This window comes from Callospermophilus lateralis, chromosome 7 (genome assembly GCF_048772815.1).
Source record: "Callospermophilus lateralis isolate mCalLat2 chromosome 7, mCalLat2.hap1, whole genome shotgun sequence".
Taxonomy (NCBI): Eukaryota; Metazoa; Chordata; class Mammalia; order Rodentia; family Sciuridae; genus Callospermophilus; species Callospermophilus lateralis.
The window spans coordinates 89,422,747-89,441,730 of NC_135311.1; the positions used below are offsets into that span (position 1 = coordinate 89,422,747).

General features: G+C 43.7%; 1 protein-coding gene across 1 annotated transcript in view; it reads left to right on the forward strand.

Annotated features, from left to right (window-relative positions):
* Wls (Wnt ligand secretion mediator) overlaps positions 1–18,984 on the forward strand; it is a 101,784-nt gene that overhangs the window by 68,981 nt on the left and 13,819 nt on the right. The window contains exons 6-11 of the mRNA XM_076862310.2: positions 1,967–2,135; positions 3,545–3,642; positions 4,087–4,150; positions 6,163–6,306; positions 7,927–8,010; positions 15,270–15,423. Of these exons, the coding sequence (XP_076718425.1) occupies positions 1,967–2,135; positions 3,545–3,642; positions 4,087–4,150; positions 6,163–6,306; positions 7,927–8,010; positions 15,270–15,423 (713 nt within the window). The remainder of the gene's footprint in view (positions 1–1,966; positions 2,136–3,544; positions 3,643–4,086; positions 4,151–6,162; positions 6,307–7,926; positions 8,011–15,269; positions 15,424–18,984) is intronic.

Sequence of the window (18,984 nt, forward strand, 5' to 3'; positions counted from 1 at the left end):
CCCAGGTATCGATTCAGCCGTCTTCACTTACACTGAAGAGGTAACAAGCATGGAAGAACAACATTTGATTTCCTCCTATTTCAAACATGACTCTTCCCATTTTAGTAAATGGCAACTCAGTTCTTTCAGTCCCTCGAGCAAAATGGGAGGAATCACCCTCTATTCTCTTTTATTTTTTTCACATTCCATATCAGCCCACTGGGAAACCCCACCATGTCTACTACCACCATTGAAATCGGACTAACCCACCATGACTTCACATCTGGATATTGGAAATCGCATTCTCGACTGCTCTCCTTGCTTCCAACCTTTTCCTCCCTATAATCTATTCACACAGCAACCTCAGGGCTCCCTTTTAAGTGTTAATCAGATCATGTCACTCCTCTTCTCAAAGCTCTCCACTGGCTTTTCATCTCCTTTGCCCTGGTTATAAACTCCTTAAAGTTCTGGTCTCTCACCACCTCTGATCTTACCTCCTATTTTTTCAAGTCCTCTTGATGGTGCTCAAATATGCCTGGCTTGGTCTCACCCCAGGGCCTTTGCACTTACTATGCCCTTTATCTGAATGAAATACCCTTCCCCAGGTATCTTTGGGGCTCAATTCCTTCTTTCCACATGTCCTGCTCTGATGTTTCTCATCTTAGAGGCTTTCTCTTGTCTTCTTTATATAAAATCTCACCTCCATCACTTTCTGTCCTCTTAACAAGTTTTATTTTTCTTCATAATGCACATTTGTCATTTACTTACATTTTTCCTCCCATATTCCCTGCTTCACCCCATCTGAATGCAAGTATCATGAGAGCTGGATCCTTGCTAATTTTTCTCACTACCATATTCTCAGTGCCCAGAGTAAAGACTGGAACGCAGGAGGTTAAGACGATTATATTAAATTAATGAATCATGTCACTCTGTTGTTGAAACTTTTTGTTGAGTTCCTGGCCTCTTCAAGGTAAATTTCCAAATCTCTAATGAGGTGTGCAAGTAGCTTCATGAGCTCATCCTTCTTTATTTCTCTGATCTCGGTGTCTAGTTATTGACTGGGATGGGCTATGAGGAGATCCTTGGATCCTTCAGCCCCTCCAGGCCTCTGTTCCTCCACCCAGCTTCTGCCCCCGGCCTCACCTTTTCCACCTCCCTCATCTCAAATCACTGTTGGCCCGATTTCAGCCTCTGCTTGAGAGACAAGTCCTGGCAGCAGTTTTGACTCCTACCATGTTGCTTACCATACTCAGTTTCGGTCGCCTCTTTTTCTGGCTCCCCCTCTGAATGCATCTCCATGAGTTTAAAAAAAAAAAAAAAAAAGATTCTTATTCAATGTATCAGCAGCCCTAACACTATGCCCAGTCCATAATAACCATGTGTATATTTCGTGGGTATGAATAAAGTGTGAATAAATCAGTGACATAAGGATGACATTTTAATAGGGAAATGGAAGATAATAGAGTGATGGGGAAAGGCAAAATCAAGTCTAACCAAGCAGCCCAAATAATTTATGTCTCCTATGTGTCTGGGGTCATTTATTATTGAAACAGATATGCTACATAATCCATCATTGCTGCGGAGATCACAATCCTGCGTGTTCTTAATGATCAGGGTAAATGATATCCCAAATAGGTAAGAGGAGTTAGTCGATGAAGACCGTTCAAGAACACAAAGGGGTTAAAAAACGTTATAGGAGACTCTTAACATGGCGGGAGGTAAAATGAAGGGTGGGTGTTCGGGGATAGGTTCCATTAGCTAGAGAGGCTGGGGTGGCCCTTTTGACTCTCAGAGTGCCATTTAGGACATTTGCATCCAGTGTGGAGACTGGGGATGAGGAGTTGGGAAACCCATCCTATGGCTTCCATCCCAATAAGCAACATTTTAGTTACTTTTATATAAAATCTTCTGAAAACTAGCTTCAGATTTTTTAAAATCAGCCTCCTCCGTGAATAACCTGGCTTTTCCCGCACTCTCTTGCCGTCAGAGTCATCTTTGCCCTGGGGATTTCCATGACCTTCATCAACATCCCAGTGGAGTGGTTTTCCATTGGGTTTGACTGGACCTGGATGCTCTTGTTTGGCGACATCCGACAGGGCATCTTCTACGCAATGCTTCTCTCCTTCTGGATCATCTTCTGTGGCGAGCACATGATGGTAAGAGCCCCCCCCCCCCACGGCCACGGAAAGGGACAGACACCTGTGCCATAGTGGCTTTGTGGGCTGCTGAGCTGGCAGCCACCTCCCAGCCTCTGGTCCACTGTGACAGAATAAGATAGCTGTTGCCGGTGGGAGCTGTAGAGTCCACCCTGTGGGTCCCATTCCTGCTTCACCTTGTGACTGGCGAGTGGCCTTGGCAAGTCATGGAATCTCAGGTTCCCCTTCTGTAAAATGGGATTTCAGGCCTACTACTACCTACGTTTCTATAAGAATTAAATGGGATAATAGGAGTACCTTAGGAGAAGAAAAAATGCAGATTCTAAGATTAGTACTGTATCTCATCCTCTGGTCTCAGCTGTGCTTGTCCTGTCCCCAGGCATAGATTAACCACTAAAGAATGTGGACCTGACTTTCTCCAGCTGGCAGTTGGTCCAGGTGACCTAGTGACCCCTGTTACCCAACAATACTGACCTCCTTGCACAGACGTCAAATCATATTTCAAGAGGGATTGAGGTACCATGAATAAAAATAGGAATGGTGCCTTCCTCACCTTGTGGCTAAGGCATACATATGCCAGTTGGACCCCATCCGCGAGTCCATACCCAGGCGTCCCTGTACAGGAGATACTTTGAGGTTCCATTATGTTTTGATCATAAAAATCAACCCTCTGAAGCAGGCTGCCCTTTGGGAGAGCAGTGGTGAGAAGAGAGGGACATCATTGCCCTGGCCAGACTCCACACAAGAGCTCCCCCTGGGCAGCAGTGCTGGGTGAACTCTAGAATGAGCTGCTCTGGGGTAGATGCCCCCTCTGTGTCCCAGCGTGCAGACTGAGATATGTCTTGCCTTTCTCATTTTTTCATTCATCATCCCCCTCCCCCATTTTCTTTCTTTTAGTGTCTTGCTGTATCCGTCAAGAGAACTCATGCTTGGTGTTAATGAAGACAGAGAAAAAAATATGTCTAGTTTTCTAACCATAATAGATCTCTTCCCTCAACCAATTCAATGCCTTTATGTTTTTCTTTTGTCCTCTGGGGAGTGCTCCTCCTTCATAAACACAGGTTTTTAGTCACAGAGGAATTTAATTCCAAGAGTTCTTTTGTTGGACCACAGAAGTTCCCCCTTCCCAGGGCCCGAGGCCTTTCTCTGTGCTCCCAGAGCACATGTTCTTTCTTATTACCACCAGAGCCCTCCTGGCTGGTGCGTAATGTCTGTCCCTGTGCCAGCCTCCCCAGTAGAAGCAAGCCCCTGAAGAACAGAGGTTTTGATTCTCCAATGCCTGGACCCTAGCAAGGCTCTGGATGGCACAACAGGTGGTCACCAAGACTGTCCTGAAAGACTGGCTCACCTGTAGAATTGCTTTGCTGTCCTCCAGTCTTTATCTCCTTTCTTAATTTGCTTTCCCTCAGGATCAGCATGAGCGGAATCACATTGCAGGGTATTGGAAGCAAGTTGGACCAATCGCCGTTGGCTCTTTCTGCCTCTTCATATTTGACATGTGTGAGAGGTGAGTAGATACCTGTGGGACTCAGCTGGGACTAGAGCCAGACTTGGTGGCACACGCCTGTAATTCCAGCAGCCCAGGAGACTGAGGCAGGAGGTTCATGAGTTCAAAGCCAGCTTCGGCAACTTAGCAAGGGCCTAAGCAACTCAGCAAGACCCTGTCTAAAAGGGCTAAGAATGTGGCTCAGTATTTAAGTGTCCCTGGGTGGTACCAAATCCCTAGTATCCCCCCACCAAACAAAGCACTGGGACTAAGTCGCAGGTTTAGAGTTACAAAATGTTTGCGCTGATTATATTCCGCTAGACTGTTTCACTTTAAGCTCTCTATGAGGTTTCTAAGTCTGAATTCAGCTCCTTCCCTTCCAGCTGCAAAACTAAAAAGAGTTCCACCTTGCCTTTGTATTAATTGTCTTGCCTTTCCACCTCGTTTTTTGTTTTTGTTTTGTAGAGGAGTACAACTCACGAATCCCTTCTACAGTATCTGGACTACAGATGTTGGAACAGAGCTGGCTGTATCCTTCCTCGATGGGCTCAGGGTTTTATTTCTTCCCACAGCCGCCTGGTCCCCAAGATCATTTTCCAAGGCTCAGTTGATGCTCTGCATATGTGCTTGGCCAGAGCTTTGATCCCCAGACCAATGATAACAGCACAATTAAGGCAAATAATGAGAAGAATTACCGCTTGCTTTCAAGCCCGGCAAGAGCAGGCCAAGGGAGAAGGTTGTGCCTGTCCCCATGGCAAAGGGATCAGAGAGGCAGGTCTTACTGCAGCCTGTCTAAATTATCTATTATTCACTGTTTACTGTAGACTGAAGCGTGACTCGCTTTTCCCTGGAGCCACAGAGGTTCATCTCTGGGCCCCTGTGGGAGAGCTGGTTTCTGAAGTCGCTTGTGTGCAAGGCTTCTGACAGTGACCTTGGTGTGCTGGCACACCACGCTGCTGCTCTTCATTTCTGAGACGGAGTGGAGATAAGGCTAAGGTGATTAGTTCCAGAAGAGTGCTGAGGCTTCTGGTTGGTTCACTTAAACTGTCTGAGTCATCTTCGTGAAGCAGAAGTGACAGTCTTAGCTTATCCCTTTAAGGATGCTGGATTTAAATATTTTATCTCCTGAATAATAATATGTTTAGTGCTCTGAAAGAAAAAAAAATAGATTCTCCTCTGGAGTGGGGAGAAAGGCTAGGATTGTACCCTTTATTGATGGGTAATATTTTGCCACATTCCCATTAATGTGCTTTGTCTGGCAACTGTACAGATTGTGTACTGTACTACACCTCTGGTTTGACCTGAGGACTTCAATTCTACTCCCGGGGCCTTTTAGTATCACAAGGATTTTGTGAATAAACTGAATTGGTACTATCATTACCTTAGGGATGGGAGAGTTGAGCTCTACTCTTCCACCACCATCCTTGTCACCAAAAAATGTTATCTGCATGATGTGCAGAACAGTTATAATGTCCTCTAGTGTAACCTTTTTATTTTGATAAGATGAAAGTTGAGGGAAGTAAATAAGAATTCAAGTCTTATAGCAAATAACCACATCCCCTTTATTCCAGGGTCCTGCAGCCATAGGAAAGGAGAATCTGCATTAAGTACACCATTTCGTGAAATATGAATGCGGAGTTCATGCTTGTTAAATTGTTGAAACCTATTGGCAGCTTGAGCGTGCAGTAGAGAGGAGCTGGAGTCAGGTCACCCATCTTCCAAGCCAGCTCATGCTGCCCCAGGCCTTGGTGGTCCTCAGGTTGGCTGTAATGGCAGGTCTCAATCTCTCCAATGGGTCTCAGAGTATATTATCCCCATTCCCAACCTTCACCACCGGTCCTTCAGTTTCATCCCATTTGAGAAGATTTTCTGTGGTGACAGAAGATTGTGAACTGTACTACTCCTCTGGTTTGACCTCAGGACTTCAGTCCCACTCCTGGGGCCCTAGTAGCTGTTGGTACTGTACCTGCCCTTACTTGTTCCCTCCCCTCTGTTGTAGGACACCTCAGTCTCACTCTTAGAAGCCCAAGGACAGCCCAGGGGGTTCCAAACATGCTCACACTTGGTTTCCTAGCTGGGAAGTCTGAGTCTATCATACAACCAGTGTGGGACCTGGGCATCTTCATTTGACCTTGTACAGTGCTTTTAATATGCCTTTTCACCTGATTAGTGTGTAGTGACTAATATCACTCTATTAGGGTTTTTCCAAATCATGATGCATTAGTATTTCCTGGAGAACTGGTTGAAAGGCAGGTTCTGACTCAGTAGGTCTAGAGTAGACTCTACATTTTTTAATAAACAGGGCACACCTTCTCTTCTGACTTGGCTTAGAAAACAATCTGAACCCTCCCCTCTCTGAAGCTGTTATGTCAGAAAACCTCGGTATCGCTCATTAGAATGCCAGATTTTAATATTTTTTTATCCCCCTTAAAATATCCTAAATTCCCAGAAATAAAATGAGGATCACCCACAGACCAGGGGGCAGTGCTTGTGCCCCCTGAGTGTGAGGAACCTGCTATTTCCTTTACTGGACACCATCAGATGGCCTTCATCATTGTGGCTGGGATCTGCCTCTGCCTCTACTTCCTGTTTCTGTGCTTCATGGTATTTCAGGTGTTCCGGAACATCAGTGGGAAGCAGTCCAGTCTGCCAGCCATGAGCAAGGTCCGGCGGCTACACTATGAGGTGAGCGGCTCTCTCTTGGCTTCTTCAGGACCTGGTACTCTGTTCTCTGCTCATCATCATCTCTGCTCGATGCATAAATGCACAGCCCTGGAGGGTGAAAGGCTTCACTCTGCAGTGTACACTGAGATTCTCATGTAGGAGCTCAAGGCAAATGTTGCTCTGAAGCAAATATACTATGAGAGACACCTGACCAGCTATCTAGATCTTGAAGGTATTCATGGTATGAATAGGTTCCTTCCTTAATAAGGTGTACACTTGTTTGACAGGTTCTTCAACTTTGGATGGAATTAGGTGCACACTGGATGGGAAAGTGAGTTGTCATTAAACGGGGATTTGGCTTGGAGTGAGACTTTCCCTTGCCCAGAATTAAACTTAAAATAGGTTTCAGCCCAAGTGATCTGCTTCCCAGACTCTCAGAATCCACATTCCCCTAAAGTATCCAGCAGATGCTCAGATAGAGTTCAATAATCTGTTTATAGATTACATTCCTCATTTGAGAGAAATGCTTAACATCCTCAAATGTCTAATGCAGGCCTTCTTGATTTTTCAAGGACACTGTGGGTTCATGCCTAAGTGGCCGGAGATACAGGCCTAATGCCTCTGTGAAGGAGGCACAGAGACCACAGAATCCCTAGGCTTGCTTGTGTAGTGGATCTGCACCTAAGAGCCCCTGATTAATAGGTATCTCTCTTCCTGAAACACAAGTTCCCCCAAATCCTGCTCTCAGGAAACCATGGGTACCGTCTGAGGCTTTGCCTGTCTCCAGAGTTGTAGTGCCATGTGAGGAAATTCAACCAAATCCACTTCATGTTGATTAATATGCATATTTCTTTTTGTTCACTGGAGCAGAGTTTTATTACAGCCACAGAAAACTTGAACTTGGTAACTTTGAACCCTGGCAGAGAAGCATAACCAGCTTAGCAGGGAAATTAGCAGCCTCATGACGTGCTGTGAATATAACTTCCCAGGCTCTGGTGTCACTGTCTCATGAAAGATAAGAACATAGGAAGTGTTTGGCCCAAGAAATTTCTCAGCCACATTCACCTCGGCACGAGAAATATTAATATGTGAAATTATTTTACTGTTGTTGTTAGGGATTTGGTTTACAGTATTCTTTTTTCTTTCTTTCTTTTTTTTTTTCCAGCACTAGGGATTGAACTTGGGGGTGCTATACCACTGAGCTACATCCCTGACCCTTTTTCATTTTTATTTTGTAACAGGGCTTCCGTAATTTATATAGGAAGATCTTGAATTTACAATCCTCCTGCCTCAGCTTCCAAGTCACTAGGATTACCAGTGTGTACCACTGTGGCCAGCTTTACAGAGTTTTTAAAAAATGGCTTTCTTAGCTGGGTGTGGTGGTACATGCCTTTAATCCCAGTGCTTCAGGAAGTTGAGGCAGGGGGAATCTCGAGTTCAAAGCCAGCCTCAGCAACTTAGTGAGGCCCTAAGCAACTTAGCAAGATCCTGTCTCAAAATATAAAAAGGGCTGGGAATGTGGCTCAATGGTTGAGTGCCCCTGGATTCAATCCCCAATATCAATTAAAAAGCTTTTCTTGGATTTATATTGAGAAAAGGATTGATGAGATAGTAAACCTCTCTTACTCTTTTTTCTAACAGGGGCTAATTTTTAGGTTCAAGTTCCTCATGCTCATCACTTTGGCCTGTGCTGCCATGACTGTTATCTTCTTCATTGTTAGTCAGGTAAGTGGACCCTGAGATGTTCCGGGAGAATGTCCCCATACTGCATAGAAGGTTCTAGAGCTGCTGAAGAAAGGAGCAGAGTCTATCATTCTGACCAGCTGATGAAGCCTTGTTTATTTGGACCACTCTAGTCTGGGACTTGTTATCCATCCCCTAGCCATATGAACTGAATGATCCCTTTAGTATGACCTTGCAGGAGCTAAAAGATGCTAAGTAAATTGAATGCCTGCACCAGGGCCCATGTTTCATTTATTTAGGAGAATAAACTTTTCAAGCCCCGCAGCACAACGCTAACAAGCAAGTATTAATTTGATTGCATCCTTATGTAGCATTAACATAGATCCTTATATAATCTGTCAGCCATTCCGTAATTATAGTGCCACTTCTATGTGAAATGTTATTCAAAAGTCCCCTTGCTAGAACCCTATCTTTTCACTGGTTATTTCCCAAACACAAAATTTTGCTATACTTGAAAATTTCAATAATGATGGTAACTTTAGAATATTGGTGGTGACTTGCCTTGGAAGGTGGAAAGTACTGTTTAAGTTGAAACTATATTTATTTGAGTTTCAGAAAAACTCTTTGAGGTAATTAGGGTACGAACTATTATCCCTCTTTTTCCAGAATATGAAGTCAAAGAGCTTTAGAGACATTTCCCATTTATTCTCTTTTCTGTGGGTGGGTTCCTTAACAGTTCGGGGGTTTAATTTATCTTATTAAACAATAGTACCACCCACAGAAGGTTGCTGTAAGGATCACAGGAAGTAACATTGCCAAGTGATTAGCACTGCCCCTGGCACATCCTAAGTAAGCGTGAATAGCTGCTCGCCAGTGAATGGCAGGAAGGCTGACTTGCCGAAGTACATGCAAGTCAGGGAGCACAACTTGGTCCTTCTGATTCTTTAGCTAGTGCCATGTCATTCCTATGTTGGGACAACAGAAAGAAATTTGGTGGGACAGGAATGAGACTGACTCCATTCTGCTATCAAGTTTCTTCTAGTACAGGAACTCCAAATGGACTCCCATAGCAACCTGGTGAAGGCTACGAGTCTCTCAGAATGCTTCTAAATGAGTTTAAAGAGAAAACTGGATTTCAAAGGAAATTTCAAATAAATAAACATTCCCTTTGAAATCCAAAATATTTATATCCTATGATTATGCATATTACAGATCTGTATCTTCAAAAAGTCTAAATAATGTGACAATATCATGATTTCTATTGATGATTCATAGGTAGTACTAATACCATATGGGTTTGTTGACTACATTTGTCATTGAAGGGAATGCTTTCATTTACAGACTGATGAAAATAGAGAATTTGGGGGGGGGTTGGGGGGCAGGTACCAGGGATTGAACTCAGGGACATTCAAACCCTGGGTGTTGAGGGCCACAGCCAAGTCGGGATGACGCATGGCATTTTTGCCAGAAGTAGTGGTTGAGAGGTGACGCCAGTGAGCCATTAAGATGATGACTTTTGAGTTCTCGCGGAGTTCCCGTTGAGTTCCGGTTTAGCTCTCTCTTGGGGATTCCTGAAGAGTTCGCGTTGGTTGGTGAAGTTCCCGGTGGTGGGAGTTCCGGTTGGTGTGTGGTGTGTTCCTGGAGGAGCCGCGTGGGTGGCGTTCGGGAGAGTTCCTGGGGAGTGTGCTGGTGGAGTTCAGAAATAAAGTTTGTTCCTGCTTGAGTGGCTCGTGATTTGTGCCCAGTCAGACTGCAGCAACTGGGCCACATCCTCAGCCCTATTTTGTATTTTATTTAGACACAGGGTCTCACTGAGTTGCTTAGCACCTCACAGTTGCTGAGGCTGGTATTGAACTCATGATCCTCCTGCCTCAGCCTCCCAAGCCACTGGGATTACAGGTGTGCACCGCCCCATCCAGCTTGGAATTTTTTCTTATCACAGTTCTTGGGCCCCTTGAATTCCATCCAAGGAAACTCCACATTAGGAGCCTCAGCATCCTGTTGGCTATGGCTGCTGGGAGATGTTAGTGTTGCTGGTTCTGCTAAAGACTAAAGTACATATGGTTTGAAATAAAACAATAAGCTAAGAACCAGTGATGTACTATGATCCCAGCAGCTTGGGAGGTGAGGCAGGAGGATCACAAGTTCAAAATCAGCCTCAGCAACTTAGTGAGGCCCTAAGCAACTTAGTGAGATCCTGTCTTAAAATAAAAAAATAAAAATAAAAAGCACTAGTATTGTGACTCAGGGTTCAATCTCTGCTACCAAAAATAAAATAACCTGTATGTCCTCCTATGTTTCTTCACCCTATCTGCTTTGACCTGCAGCAATGTGCTATGTTTGTATCCAAGTGTTTGTGTATAAAAATTTGGAAATTTTGCTCTCCACTCTGAATGCAGTAAAACTATTTCCAAGTCTGAATGAGTTTTTTATTCAACCAGCTCAAACACCCAAAGTCAAGTCAGAGTGTCTGAGGCCTGAGGCCTCCCTTGGCCAGTTCCCTCATGTGATCAAATGGTTTCTGATTCCTCTAGTCCCTCAGTGTGGGCTGTGACAACCGGCCAGGACCACCAGGCTGAGAGAGGGGCCAGTTCAGTGGTCTAAGGAGGGCACTTTCTACTCTCTGCTCCCTGGAAGGCAGAAAAGAAGGGCACTTCAGTCCTGATGCATGCTCCTGCCACTTTAGAAAGCTGGAGTCCTTCTCCCCACACCCACATCTCACCGTTGTCTCTGCAGAGTTCCTTCTACCTGAAGTGAAGAGGGAACTAATCCTTAAATTGTTTGCATGTTGCCAGACTTTAACCTTGCACATGTTTAATTAGTGTACTTTTTAAAGCAGCGGAGGCCATCTTCCAAGGAGCATACTTTGTGGCTTTTCTGTGGAGAAAAAGATTAATATTCCATTGCCCCAGTATCCGGCTCCAGCCTGTGGCAGGCTTTTTATATCTACTGCGATAGTTGGCCCGGAGTGGATTTCAACTCTGAGGGGGTAGCAATGAGGCCTTTTGAATTCCATTAGCTCCTCACATTCCTCCTGCTGGGTTTTTTTTTTTTTTTTTTAGGTTTATTTATAGACATCTAAGACGTTTTCCAGCATAACTCTCGGTGTCCCAGGTACTGTATTAATATAGTCATCAGAGGATTTATTTTCTAATGTCATTTTGGAATGTCAGAGCAATGAGCTCACCTGAAAGAAAACCTATTGGGTAACTTTTTGAAATGGATCCCAGCCCTAGGTAAAAGGAATGTTTTAAAACCCCCATTATACTCTCAGGCTTGCTGGGAGAGCTTGCATTTAAGCCCCCTGAAATATAATGCGAGGGGATCTCGCCAGGATATTGAAGCTCTGAGGCTGGGAATGAAAGACCCACGGGAAGCTGTGGAATGCGGTGACCTTGAGGCTTTGTAGCTGGGGACTGAGGTGCAGTCTTTTAATGCCTGCCATTTTAATGGCCTCAGTCATAGCAACCAAGAGATGGTACATCGCAGTCTGGTCTTTTGGCCCCTTCCTTCTGGAAAAAAAAAAAAAAAGAGGCGTTCCATTCAGAGGTGGTGGCAGTAGGGAACAGAAGTGCAATGCAGGGGAGAGGGTCGCTGGCCTTCACTGAGGGGACCCCCAGGTGCCTGACATTCAGGTCAAGCCACATGCGGCAAACTCCCAGAGAGCCTGTCTCCATCTCTTTTGTGTGTATGTGTGATCACTTCATTCTGTGACTTATAGAGGAGACGTTTCCGGTAAGAGAGCCTGTGTCTGGGATTTGGAAATCTTGTTAAGTGGAATGTTGGTTGTCAAGACTACTGGGTGTAAAGGATTTGACCTTCACTTGGCTCCAGGGGTATAATTGGGTGGTTTCACACAAAAGTAAATTGTTGAGATGTAAAAATCAGGAAAAACAGGAACTTTTAGAAATAAGACTTATACAGAAGGGGATGTAATTAAAAATAATAATAATAATAATTTGGGCTAGCTGGTTTTTCTCTCTAAAAGGGAGAGGAATATTAGTAATATTTGGATCTACAAAACTTGCCCTGGTGTGGCTGCTAATTATGGTTCATACTGATGGGAACGTGCTCAGAGCTCAATATGTCTCAGGCATGAGTAACTCAGAGAAAACAGAAGAAGAAGAAAACACATTCCAGTCTCTAAGCAGTGGAGGTGCGCTATCTCGACAGTTCATTTTTGCAGTTCAGCCTTTTTCCATGGCCAGAAATAAGGTATTTACAGATTACAAACTCAGTAGATTGGTGAATCTCCAACTGCATCCTAAACAATGTACATGTCCTAGAGCAAACATGAGACAGAGACATGAATCTGCTGTCTCCTCAGTCAGACTAAGTAAGCTCCTGTGTGCCCTCATAGTATGAGCATCCATTCTGTGGTTCTAAGGTAAAATGATATTTTGTATATATATCCAGTTTATCATATCATACATTACTGATCTAGAATATAGTGATATATGCTACTATACAAATTTGAATCTACAAACCTATGTGAGTGTGTGTGTGTGCGTGTGTGCATGAGGAGAGATATATATATATACACACACACATGCACACGCGCGTGCACACACACACACACACACACACACACACCCCTTACTAGGCCTACAGACCCTGTATGTTGTGGAGAACACACACACACACGTATGCATACATACACATACACACATGCTTATGTGAGCATGCGCACACATACATATGCATGCATACACATACACACATGGTTATGTGAGCACGCATGCACACATATGTATGCATGCATACACATACACACATGCTTATGTGAGCACACATGTGCGTGTGTGTGTGCACACGCGAGCGCGCGCACACACACACACACACACACAATGAACAGCAAAGTGAATTTCCAAAAGAAACTTGGCCGTACACAGGAGTTGATGCCTTCAGAGACTGACCCCCATTTACAAGAGTATTCTTATCCTTGTATCACATGATGGTTAAGACCACCTTATTCTGGAGTCAGACCCGTGATCTTAGCTCAGCAGTCTTGAGTAGGATACTACCTACACCTCTCAGTACCGTAGTTTACCCCTGTGTTGAGTAGAAACATCTCCTACCCATCTCACAGAGTTGCATTCAGACTCAATGATACTTCTGTATTAACATGCTTGGTATAATGTCTGGGATGGCATGAATAGTTAATATATTTAATACATAAGCATTTAAGAACCTTTGCTCTATCTGTGTTAACCACTTGTTTTAAATGATAATAAATGAGTATGACTGAGAGTGATACTTAAATTAATTCACGCTTGTTACCCCTCGGCATCTCCTCTCACACTGAAATGCAATTATTGTGATTTACTGATAGACTGCAATATTTTCTTTTTTACTTTTTGGTCAGAAGATTCTTGAGTGGCTGTTTCTACCCCTACTTTTTGTTTCCATGTGGTTGCCCTGGTGTCCTAGCACATCCCTGTACTTCTACCCCTATTCATTTAGCAAACATCGGTTGAGCATCACTGAGTATGAGGCATGCAAGTTGGTGCTTCCAAAGATGGGGTCAGTCATGCTGATCCTAGCAGGAATTAATTCCATTAAAGTTGTCAGTACTGGGTGTTCCCAACTCGTAACACAGGATATAGGCTCTCTTACAGGCCCTTCCTCTTGCAGAAGGCTCACTGTTCTAACAGAGTAGGAAAACAACCATATCCCATCTTGCTTAGAGCTCCTTCCGCCTGGCCTCCTCTCCTTAACCCTGTGAAGGGGAGTTCTCTCTGTTAGCACAATGTGTCCATGTATTTCCAGGAAATATCTTAAAGCTTCCTTTCCTCTTTCATTATAGGCATTAAAAATCATCATAAGATTCTCTAAGTACTATAGGTTTTAGTAAATTAGGATATTTTGGACTTAAATGTAAAGAGGAGTGACGTTCGGAGATCTTGAGATCTTGAGTAATTTGAATGCTGATATATGACCTAAAATCAGAAATGGTGATAAAATCCTTCTTTGTCTAAAACTACTCCTGAATATTTTATTTATAGTAAATTATTTTCCAAAATAAAGAAGACCTCATTGTATTGGTTTGTTTATGAGTCATAAAAATGAACATTTATATTATGTATCATGAAGGCCAAACTAAAGTCCATAGTTGGGTAAACCAGCAAGCAAACCAGAGCTGTTTCCTGGTTCCCTGACACTCCAGGTCTTTAAAAGGTAAAGCCTGTGCTTAACACTTCACCAGGCCAACAGCCCCAGTGGGTCACAGGGAACATAGACAGCATTGCAGGAAGCCTGCTCATTGTATCATAAATAGGAGGTGAGATCAACCTGTTTGTTCAAGTCATTAACATTTAGATCCAGCTCACCATCTTACAGTTTAAAAGTGACTCCTAGAGAAGGTTTTTATAACTCAAGCTCATTGAACTGACACAGCAACATTTATCCAGTACTTTCTTTTATTCCCATTTACAAGTCCTGTAGCAAGGAGAAGCAGTCAAAATCATTTCAGTGATCTTAAGAGCTGGTACAAATTATTAGTCACTCAGCTCAATGGCTCTGTTGACAGTTCCTAGTGTAATCCATATGTCTTCAGGCCACCCTTAAAACAATTACCAAGTCATTAACACAGACAAAAGCAGCTTCAAAACATCTCTTGCAGAATTGCAAAGCATATGAAGGCCTCATAATTACCTTTGTGGGTAACTTACCTAGAGTGACATTTTCTACATAAATAAGACATTGCTTATTGTATGCCAGGCGGTATCTAGAAGTATTTTTACTTAATTCTCCCCCATGACCTTTCAGGTTTTTATTTCACACTTAAGGAAACTCAAGATCAGAGCTTTCCTCTCTCTCTTGTCTTATTAAATAGTGAGTGGTATGGCCTGGATGTGGATTGACCTGTGTTCATTGCACACCTGTGGTACTTTGGGCACTGAGGATAGGCAGCAAGCAAACCAGAGTTGGTATGTGCCTGCAGGGAGTTTACATCTAGCTGGGAAGTCCACAGGGAAGGAATTATGATTGTGGATAGGGGTTAGGCTCAGACACAGGCTCTTTAACTAAGAGATTACAATAGATGGCTGGTGGCAGGAAGGGACACTCCCCCGGTGATGCTAACATGACGCCAAGGGAATAAAACCACTGACATTGTGCCTGACGCATAGTAAGCCCTCAGTTTTCACTGGTATGATTCACATTAAAACAGAGAGATTTACATGGCCCTTGACTTTTTTCCATATGTGAAAGAGTCCTGGTTTTTGTGTTGATTGGTTTCTGGATTGGTGTTATGTATTTTTTCCCTTGTTCCAAGAGAATGTCACTTTCCTTTTCCACAGGTGACTGAAGGCCATTGGAAATGGGGCGGTGTCACAGTCCAAGTGAGCAGTGCCTTTTTCACAGGCATCTATGGAATGTGGAACCTCTATGTCTTCGCTTTGATGTTCCTGTATGCACCCTCCCATAAGAACTATGGGGAAGACCAGTCCAATGGTGAGTCCCAGCCTCCTTAGCACAGCTTCATTCAGGATAAGCCGGCTTCTGTCTCTACAGGATTTAAATGGCTAAAGCTCTGGGTTCATCACCTTCTTCCAAGTGTCCCCCAATACTGAGATACAGTGAAGGAGCACCCCAAGGAACTCTGTAGACACATAAAACAAAAGCCAGCACAAGTCAGATAGTTCTTCAGGTCCTCATTTCTTAATGTCTAAATGTGTTGAGAATATTTCATTCTATTCTAAAATATGTCCCAGTTTAATACAAAAAAAAATCAAATTTGCTTTCCTCAATTTTTTTTGAGCAAAATTAACTGTTAGAAATAATATTTATATTTTTTCTTCCAACATGAAAAGATCCTAAAATATAAGGTAGAGGAAGTCTGGGCCCTGAGAGTGAAAGATGGGATGGGCTTATTTTTCCCGCTCAGTTTTCTTCAAGGTTTATGGGATTTGTTTCTCTCTCTTTCTCTCTTCCTGGCTCCTTTTTTTTTTTTTTTAATTGTCATATTAGGGATTTAACCCAAGGCCTTGCACATTCTAGGCACCACCACTGAGCTATACCTCCAGCCCTTCAAGAGTGTTTTTTGACAAACATTCAAACCAGTGGCCCTTCTCCTGTCTTCAGAACTTTCCTGTCTTTCAGTGCTGCTGTGTGTTATCTTTTCCTATCTTATAGTCACAGAACCTGGATATGATGATACCTAAAGGAACCTTAGAGTATTTAGCCTCTCTGATCATTTTAGAGATGAGGAAACTAAAAACCAGAAGAGAAGCACTTGCCAGGAATTTCTCAGCTAGCCATGGGATTTTAGGCCAGTGCTAATAACGTAGGATAGGTGACCTGGTAATAACTGATTTAACAGAACCTTTGCTGTTTGGCTCCAACTTTATTCCTTCTTCTCTTTTACCTTCATTCTTCTGTTTTACCTTAGCTACGTATTTGCTGTTCCCCAGACATAAGGTGAACTTTCTCAAATGCACTAGTGAGTGTAAGTCTATCTTGGTGCAGAATACAAGGTAGCAGCTGAGGGTTGACCTCATTTTTAGGAATTGCTCATTGGGTGTGTTGTTGAAGGAATGGATTCCACATACCACCTTCATGTGGGCCTGATGAAACCCCTACCCATTTTTGGGTCCAGACAAAATGCTGCCTTCACTTGGAAACCTCCTGATCACTCCAATTAGAATCCATCAAGTTACACTGAATAGAGTTACATTGTTACATGGGATGTTGGTGTGTTTAAGAAACCTACCAGCAGTTAGGTTGAACAGCATTAATGGGGCTTTCACTGCAAGTCATCTGAATGCCTTTAGTACGTTAATTTGTAACATACGTCTTTTTAGACAAGGTGGGAGTAACAGCATTTCTTTCAACTGTTAAATCACTTGTTCCTGGAGCCCTTTCTCCTGACAGAATGTCACTTGGTACTGGCATCCTGAAGAATAAGCCTGTGAAGTATGGGTCCAGTTTTAACTGGGTGGATGTGAGATGAGTCTGTCTGGGCCGTTTTGCTCCCCTGCTGCAGTGTTTACTCCTGAAGGGCAGTAGAGATGGTTCTTAAAGATGCTTTAGACATGTTGAATGAAGTGATATTTTAGAAGCAAGAGTTCTAGATCGGCCTTTATTTTTCACACATGGGCCTATGATCTTGAGAACGAGAGAAAGGAAAAGAAGGTAGTGACATATAGATAGAAATAAAAAGGATGACAGAGAAGAGGGCTTCTGTTCTAGGGGCCATGGGTAGTGGAGCAGCCTCAGCTACCATCTGTCTTTGTACTCTTCTGGCCATTTCCAGGTGACAGCATCCTGGACATGAGATGTCTCTTCCTTTCTACACCTTCACCTACTTGTTACCATTTTAGTCCCATCTCTGGCTATGAATCCTGAATAAGAGTAAAGGCTTCACTTCCCTACCCACGGTTCTGCTCTCAGTTTGACCAACTTCCTTTCTAGAAAGTTTGGAAGCTAGACAGCCATTGGCTTCCATTCCAGTGCTAGTACTCAGTGCTTTTACCTTGTGCATGGGAAGTGGGGGTGTGTAGCCTCTGGAACATGGACCTTCAACATGACAGCAGGAAGAGATTCCGGGCTTGCAGACAAGAACCTTCATTTCATTTCACAGTCATCCTGTCAGACTCTGGCAAACCTCATGGCCTGGCCTTGACTGAAGTAGACGAAGTTCTTGTCTTCCAGGGAAACTCCACATAGAGCAGTGCCTGCACTTCCTGGATGGCGTCCTAGCACTAATGTGTTGCAGGGGTCCAGTATGACTGTGTGTTGCTGCTCTCTATGCACATGAACCCTTCTGCTGGTTGTTTTTATTGTGTGATCCCTGGCAAACCTCTTAACCCTCTGTGCACCACTTCTCCCAACAGTTCAGTGGTCTCTCTTAAGTCCTTCTGAACTGTGACATTCAATGCCTCTCTTGCTTCATGATAGAAAAGAAGTGGCATTGGGGCACTTTCTGTCACTGAGTGACAACCCAGGGCATGATATCTGTCACAAGTAAGGAGTATCCAAGTGCTGGCAAGAATGCCTGGCTCCAGCTTGGTTAGGCTGATGGCCCTGCCAAGCCAAGGATTTTAGGTGGATCCCATCAGACCCCTCACCCTTCACAACAGCTCACCTACGCTCTAAAGCTCACAGCTGAGAGTCAGAACTCCATCTTTTCCTCATCAGGATTTTTTTGTTGAAGACAGCTTGAGCTATTATTTTCAAGAAAGCTCAAAAACTAGTTTTCAACAGGAGGCCATATCCCTGGATTCCTTCACTGATGGGAGTTTGGAAGTATTTGTGGTTGCTTTGGATTGTCACTATGATTGGAATGTGCCACTGGCACTTAGTGTCCACATTCCAGAGATGCTAAATGTCCCGCAATGAAAGAAATAGGTTCTTGCAATAAAGAATTGTCCTACCTCAAATGCCAGCAGAGCCCCAGGGAAGAAACATTCTTCCAGTATTTTCGTGGTTAGACTGCTTTGGTACTCTGTGCTGATCACAAACACAAAAGCCATGTGCTTTCGCAGTTTTCCAGTGGTAGCTTCACAGCTTGAGCCCTTGTAGCTTGTACCCTGTGCTTTCTGATGTGGTACCATGACCTCATGTAGTCAGAAGGGTCTCTTCCATGTCAGGCTCTCTGAACACTTTCCTTCTCTGCTCTTCTTCCCTTTTTACCTCTCCATCTGCCACGAGGATACACAATGTGTCCGAAGAATTATGGAGCATTAGCCAAGATTCTGAAGTTCCTTAGAAATATTTGGGAATATTCCATGGAAACCTAAACATGAACCCTCAAGAGGATATGCTGCATTTTAAAATCCCCTGGGTGTCTGGATGGTATTTCCTCGCTCCCCCAACCTTCCCATGCTCCCTTTTAATTAGCTTGGGCTTCCCCCGACCCCTACCCGCCACTGCACTTACTTCTAAGGCCCAGAGCCAAGAATTCAGGTCTCTTCTATGAAGAGTGAATCCCAGGCATGTGGTGCTTCTTTTCTTCATGAGATGGGTCCTAGATGAATCGCTAGGGAGAAAACCCATTTCCAGGAACTTGACAAA